The 7,500-nt window shown below is 45.9% G+C and overlaps 1 protein-coding gene across 25 annotated transcripts in view; it reads right to left on the bottom strand.

Annotated features, from left to right (window-relative positions):
• nfixa (nuclear factor I/Xa) overlaps nucleotides 1–7,500 on the bottom strand; it is a 97,555-nt gene that overhangs the window by 25,308 nt on the left and 64,747 nt on the right. Inside the window, exons 4-5 of one of the 25 annotated variants that reach the window (XR_014118249.1) lie at nucleotides 5,985–6,206; nucleotides 4,311–4,449 (exon numbers count right to left, since the gene is read on the bottom strand). The exons of 22 other annotated variants lie outside the window; for them this stretch is intronic. Coding sequence is in view for 1 of the 3 variants with exons in the window: in XM_081701320.1 (XP_081557446.1) it covers nucleotides 6,127–6,206 (80 nt within the window). In the remaining 2 variants the exon portion in view is untranslated. Of the gene's footprint in view, nucleotides 1–1,669; nucleotides 1,760–4,310; nucleotides 4,450–5,571; nucleotides 6,207–7,500 lie in introns of those variants that run through there. 2 more of the 25 variants (XR_014118250.1, XM_081701320.1) reach the window with 2 other exon arrangements.

Here is a 7,500-nt window from a genome sequence, read left to right as displayed (position 1 = left end):
TGTATGTGCAGGAATGGGGATGTGCACTCGGTCCAGGATCAGTGGGAAAGGTGTTCCCCCAAACGGGCCTGCTGAGTGCTTTGCTTTTCCTGTTGTTCTGAGGTATGATGGGTGTTTCTGAACGGTCTGTTTTACTAAGACAAAGGACACTGGACATGATGAGGACATGAGACATGAGACTGTGCGTGTGTGTGTGTGTGTGTGTGTGCGTGTGTGCGTGTGTGCGTGTGCGTGTGCGTGTGTGCGTGTGCGCGTGTGCGTGCGTGCGTGCGTGCGTGCGTGCGTGTGTGTGTGTGTGTGTGTGTGTGTGTGTGTGTGTGTGTGAAACAGAGAACAAGACAGTGAGAAGGGGACATCACGACAGATAAAATACAATCTCCAGTCTGTGTATAAGCGCGAATGTGAGTGTCCTCAGATCACCCCATAGCCCAGGCAGGATGTGACTGTTAGCGGGGCAGCACAATAGTGCAGTGTGTTTCAAGCAGCACAGGAAAACAGCATGCAACACACACACACACACACACACGCGCATATGTACAAATTACTTAATAGTTTTTTAACAGTCTCCTAACTGAACACTACAGTGATACAGAGAACTTAATTTTTATCCATTTGACCAATATCTGGCAATTTGTACTTGTGATATATGTTGCTTTTTTTGTTTTTTACACTGAATTTGTACTGGGAGATTAATAATCTTAAACTGTGTTTGTTGGGGGGGGGGCGCTTGTAGTTTCTTCTTCAGTCACTGGATATACAAGTTCAAGTTCAAGTTCAAGTTTGGTTTATTTGTCACATACATAGTCATACACAGTACAACATGCAGTGAAATGGTGGAGAGTGCTCTGTCCAAACTGAGGAAGAGAACCAGGGGTGCATAGAGAAAAAAATATATATATACAGATAAATATATATTCTATGTATGTACAAAAATATATTAACAATGTATGTACAATATATGTATATTATGATTATATACACAATGTACAATGTATATGGTTGAGTATATATGTACACAATCTACAGAATGTACAGATCCATTGTATAGTACCATATCTACAGTTGTTGTAACAGGGATACAAGGATTTTGTTAATAATTGCATTGCTATTTGAGTGTTTGGGATTTCTGCAGGTAATTGTAATGATACCTTAACACTGTGTCTGGATTATTGTAGGTTATTGTACTGATACCTTAACACTGTGTCTGGATTATTGTAGGTTATTGTACTGATACCTTAACACTGTGTCTGGATTATTGTAGGTTATTGTACTGATACCTTAACACTGTGTCTGGATTATTGTAGGTTATTGTACTGATACCTTAACACTGTGTCTGGATTATTGTAGGTTATTGTACTGATACCTTAACACTGTGTCTGGATTATTGTAGGTTATTGTAACGATACCTTGACACTGTGTCTGGATTATTGTAGGTTATTGTAACGATACCTTGACACTGTGTTTGGATTATTGGAGGTTATTGTAACGATACCTTGACACTGTGTCTGGATTATTGTAGGTTATTGTAACGATACCTTGACACTGTATCTGGATTATTGTAGGTTATTGTAACGATACCTTAACACTGTGTCTGGATTATTGTCGGTTATTGTAACGATACCTTAACATTGTGTCTGGATTATTGTAGGTTATTGTAATGATACCTCACCATTGTGGTGACACTGTGAATGATACCGTTTCTGTGGTGGCAGAGTGCCAGGGATCTACCCAATCAGCCATGTGATTTAGGCATACCAGTCTGTGCCAAGGATGAGGGAGAGGGAGAAAAAACGGAGTGAGGGAGAAAGAGAGAGAGGAGGGGGGGGGGACCAAGAGAGAGGGGGAGGAGAAGAGAGAGAGAGAGGGAAGGAGGGAGAGAGAAGAGAGGGAAAAGGGGTGATACAGAAGAAAGAAAAGAAAGAAGTTTGAAAGGTTATAAAAAAGGATGAGGAAAAAAGCCATCGAGCATTTAAGAAACATGATTACACACATGCAGAGACACACACGTATACACACTTTAGTTTCAAGATGTGCTGTAGTTTTAATCCAGCTTGCTATCAGTATGCGTGCATGCCAATTAGGGCATTTTTAAAGCCAAGACAGCCAATAGGAGATGAGTGTTATTCCCACCCACATATTCCTTCCTGTTCAGTGGGGATGCAAGTCACTGTAGAAAGACCAATATGTGAGTGTACAGAGTGTGTGTAAAGAATGAGAGTCAACACACTACAAAGAGAGAACCTGAAGTGAAAGAGAATGAGAGAGAGAGAGAGAGAGAGAGAGAAAGAGTGAGCACCAATAGAGTATGAGACTGTGAGTCCTATGTTTGGACATAGGATGTCTCCTCCATCTTATCAGGGAATCCCTGGTAAGCACACACACACTCACACCCTCATACATACAAATACAGACACATGTATAATCAGTTGACCAAATTACACTTAAATGGTTATGCATACACACAGTGAGGTTGGCACATCCAGACACACATACATAAGCACAGGGAATTGCCCTGTTTGTAGTGTATCTGAAACAGCCAGCCAGCCAGCCTCGATGTTGGATGAAGTGAAAAGAGAGTGTGTATGTGTGTGTGTGTGTGTGTGTGTGTGTGTGTGTGTGTACATATGCATCATATACACACACACACACACACACACACACACAAACACACAAGCCTAACTGTTCAGTACATATTACATGAGTCTCCACAGCCAAACTCTGTGTGTGTGTGTTTCTGTGTGTGTGTATTTCTGTGTGTGTTTGTGTTTGAATGTATGTGTGTGTGTGTGCGCGCGCGTGCGTGCGCATATGTTTCTTCAGCGCTGCTGCACAGAGCGGATTACTGATTGCTGCAACAACAGACTTTTCTCAGAATTCTTGGCAAAAGCACCAGCTCAGGCCATTGATGACCAATCAGATAACTAAACACACCAGCCTACACAAACACACACACAACCCCCTCACAAACATCTGAACAGATGACCCCCCCTCCCCCCGAGCATGTCACCAAACAGATAAACAACCCACCTCAAAACACACAGGTGACCCATTCAGATTGTAGGTCAAAGTCCAATGAATGGATCTTACTATTGACCTTATATGGATGTCCTCCACATGTGTTTGCTTTTGTGCTTGCTAGTAGCTGATACTATATACTTTGTGTGTGTGGTGGAGGTAGTGACCATGCTTAGTCTCAAACATGGGTCTTCCAGGTGGCAAACGTGTGCTCTAACCACCAGACCAAAGAGCCTGGTCCCTGGTGCACTACCCAGAACGCACACAATTATCCTGCGTGACAGTCACAGGGTGTGTGTGTGTGTGTGTGTGTGTGTGTGTGTGTGTGTGTGTGTGTGTGTGTGTATGTGTGTGTGTGTGTGTGTGTGTGTGTGTGTGTGTGTGTGTGTGTGTGTGTGAGGAGAGTACCCTCCTCTACAACCATGCTGTTCACCATGCCAAAAATGCAGGTTTGACAAAACTATAAAGGCCCACACCACCCCATCCACACTTCCAGCCATGCAGCTTCCTGGACAGTGTGGAACGTGGCAGATCAGAACAGGGCTTTACCATCTTCACTGAGACACTGAGACACTTCACTGTTACAAATGACAAACACACACACACAGAAAGGTTATGAGAAACCAGTAAGATGCTTCTAACTGCATCGCAATTATTGCAAAATTTGATAATAAAGTAGGCAGATAAAGGTCTCTGCTAGCTCTGAACTTACATACTGTGTTTGAAATATTAATCGCAAAATGTAAATACATTAAAATGAAATATTGAGGGATTGAGTGGGGGACAGAAAGCCAGAGGGAAAGAACCATGTAACAACAGAACAATGTAACAATGCGGTCACATTTCTGGAGGTGTTAAGAAGCGCTATGGATGTTGTATGTAGAGGCAATGCAGGGGTTAAGGAGAGTGACTGCCAACAGGCCCCTGTGGGGCCAGGGGCCACAACTGCCCCCTGGCCCAACGAACAGGAGGGACCGCTCGGATATCTACTGCTACTGTTCTACACCAGGAGAGAGCACGACAATGAGACCGAGTGCAGGACGGAGAGGGAGAGAGAGAGAGAGAAAGAGATCTGAAAGCTCCTCTGGTGGAACTCCAAGCAACTGCATCTGTTTGGCAGTGATTCAGAAAAATCTACTGTTACACACACACACACAGAGTACAGCTCAGAGAGAGCTTGTGTTTCAGTGCTCGCCCCAGGGACTGCTATTCCAGGCTAGAGTTTATGAAAAACAGCTTTATGTGGAAAAAAACACGGGAGAAAAAGAAGAGGGTGGGGTTAAATATATACGTACAGGTGAAGGAGAGCAGCGCTGAGAGGGCGAGATGAAGACAAGACGCACAAAAATGGCTGAAGGTGAAGAAGCTCGCCGCTGACCACAGGTGGCCACATCAGGACCCCTGACCCCTGCCTTTCCAGTGAAGCAGCCGATGCTTACAGTACATCGCAAGGAGACGACAAGAGAACATGGAGAGGATGAAGGAGGAGAGGCGAGGAGGAAGTGAGGAGCAGAGAACAGAGAAAGAGGAGGTGAGGGAGAGGCCAAAACATCTGCTCCAACCATCAGCACAGCGCAAATGTCATTTCACTGTTCTCACTCTCACTCATCTCTCTCCTCCCTCCGTCTGCCTCTGTCTCTGTCTTCGTCTCTGTGTGTCTGTTTGTCTCTCTCTCTTCTTCTCTGTACGTCTCTGTCTGTCTGTCTTCTTCTCTGTACGTCTCTGTCTGTCTCTCTCCCCTTCTCTGTACATCTCTGTCTGTCTCTCTCTCCTTCTCTGTACGTCTCTGTCTGTCTCTCTCCTTCTCTGTATGTCTGTCTGTCTCTCTCTCCCCTTCTCTGTACGTCTCTGTCTGTCTCTCTCGCCTTCTCTGTACGTCTCTGTCTGTCTCTCTCTCCTTCTCTGTATGTCTCTGTCTGTCTCTCTCTCCTTCTCTGTACGTCTCTGTCTGTCTCTCTCTCCTTCTCTGTACGTCTCTGTCTGTCTCTCTCTCCTTCTCTGTATGTCTCTGTCTGTCTCTCTCTCCTTCTCTGTATGTCTCTGTCTGTCTCTCTCTCCTTCTCTGTATGTCTCTGTCTGTCTCTCTCTCCTTCTCTGTACGTCTCTGTCTGTCTCTCTCTCCTTCTCTGTATGTCTCTGTCTGTCTCTCTCTCCTTCTCTGTATGTCTCTGTCTCTCTCTCCTTCGCTGTACATCTCTGTCTGTCTCTCTCTCCTTCTCTGTATGTCTCTGTCTGTCTCTCTCTCCTTCTCTGTATGTCTCTGTCTGTCTCTCTCTCCTTCTCTGTACGTCTCTGTCTGTCTCTCTCTCCTTCTCTGTATGTCTCTGTCTGTCTCTCTCTCCTTCTCTGTATGTCTCTGTCTCTCTCTCCTTCGCTGTACATCTCTGTCTGTCTCTCTCTCCTTCTCTGTATGTCTCTGTCTGTCTCTCTCTCCTTCTCTGTACGTCTCTGTCTGTCTCTCTCTCCTTCTCTGTACGTCTCTGTCTGTCTCTCTCTCCTTCTCTGTATGTCTCTGTCTGTCTCTCTCTCCTTCTCTGTATGTCTCTGTCTCTCTCTCCTTCGCTGTACATCTCTGTCTGTCTCTCTCTCCTTCTCTGTATGTCTCTGTCTGTCTCTCTCTCCTTCTCTGTATGTCTCTGTCTGTCTCTCTCTCCTTCTCTGTACGTCTCTGTCTGTCTCTCTCTCCTTCTCTGTACGTCTCTGTCTGTCTCTCTCTCCTTCTCTGTATGTCTCTGTCTCTCTCTCCTTCGCTGTACATCTCTGTCTGTCTCTCTCTCCTTCTCTAAAAGCACAGCTTGGAGGCAGGTGCTTTCCATCACTCATATTGGAGCGAATTGCCTAGACCCAACTTCCCCACCCACCCACACACACACCCACACACACACCAACCCATCCACCAACCCAACTGTAATATAAAGGCTTGTCAGAGTAGAGAATGCTGATCTGGGACCAGTTCAAGCTCCTCGTACCTCATGACGGCGCACACTACAGAATCACCAGCACTGCCCTTTATGTCTGTGAAGACTATGAACAATGAAGACTGTTTCTGCAGAGATGAAAAGGGGACACAGTAATAATTATGTAATTATAACTGTTGCTTGGGAGGCATGTTTATTTGACATGGATGTGCCAACATGACCTGCCCTTCCCTGCCTCTGTTTCTCTTTCTCTCTCGGCCTCTTTCTCCCGGCCTATAGTTTAAAAAAAACACAGAAAATAAATGCACATTTTGATTTATCTGACTGTAATTACACACACACACACACACACTCCCTAAACCACAACTTAAACCCACCCACACACGCGCACACACGTGCACACACGCCCTAAGCAAGTGCTCCAACCACAACTGACCTCTGGACACCTCACTTTAGCTACACAGGTCAAACCAAGCACACACACGCCACCACACACACGAGCGCGCAGGCAGCTTGAAAGACGACCTGTGATACAATTTGTAGCGAGCTAGCTTCAAAGCCCCTATCCGTCGCTATCAGCATCAGGGGATCTGTTACGCTCTATTGACTTGCAAGTACCCATGACACATTTCCTGGTCCTGCTGATACCTACCAACCGACAGCGGCATGCACACACACTCCAGCGACTGCGAGACCGGGACGGCTGTGCAGAACTGCGTCTGCTTTAGCAAAGGTGAGTGACTTCACGAAGGGCAGGTTTGGGCTTAAGACGAGACACTGTTCTCGTCTCTCAGCAGTAGCGGTTCCGAACGGGTCCGCGGCAGCGCGCGATACTCCAGCACTTTGCGAGCTGTTCGCCCAGCTGTCTTCTTGTACCGTTTCCTCGCTATGTTTCTGCGCGTGCAGACTCTCTCTGTTTCTCCATCTGAGCTCACTTCTCTGTCTGAGGGTAGAGGGACAAACTAATAATTACTCTTTGCTATAATTAAGTCTCCTTCCTCCCCTTCCATCTCTCCATCCTTCTCTCTCTCGCTCTCTCTCGGATGGTTTATATACGTTTCCAAATTCCTCTCCTCCACGCGAGACCGTGCAGATGTCGGCAGCCGTACGGCTGGCACACCTACACAGAAATGCCAGAGAGAGAGAGAGAGAGAGAGAGAGAGAGAGAGATGGAGAGGCAGAGAGAGGGAAGAGATGGAGAGGAAAAAAAGGAGAGGAAGAAGAAGGGCGTGTCTCAGTCGCACTACATGCATGGAGAGTGCCAGCAAGGCCGCCCGAGAAAAGCCAAAGATTCCCTGTGCGCTAACGAAAGGGATTTGACTACTGCTGAATCAGTGCAAAAGTCCAAATAAAAATTCTAAATCTATGACAGTTACTATTTTCCTTCACATTAAATATTGCAATGCTGGGAGGTGACATCGGACAGAATCTATCAGCAGTATTTCAAAGCCTTCTAATTTTCAGTGAGTTATCGTATGATGCTGTAAGTGTAAGGATATATGGTGTGCGCTTGGGAGGGACGTTTGTGTGACTGACAGAGCCGGATGCAGTGAAACGGGGGTTGTGC

Source organism: Electrophorus electricus, chromosome 18, assembly GCF_041902795.1.
Source record: "Electrophorus electricus isolate QZ-2024a chromosome 18, ASM4190279v1, whole genome shotgun sequence".
NCBI classification, from domain to species: Eukaryota; Metazoa; Chordata; class Actinopteri; order Gymnotiformes; family Gymnotidae; genus Electrophorus; species Electrophorus electricus.
This window is presented reverse-complemented; position numbering and strand designations above follow the sequence as displayed.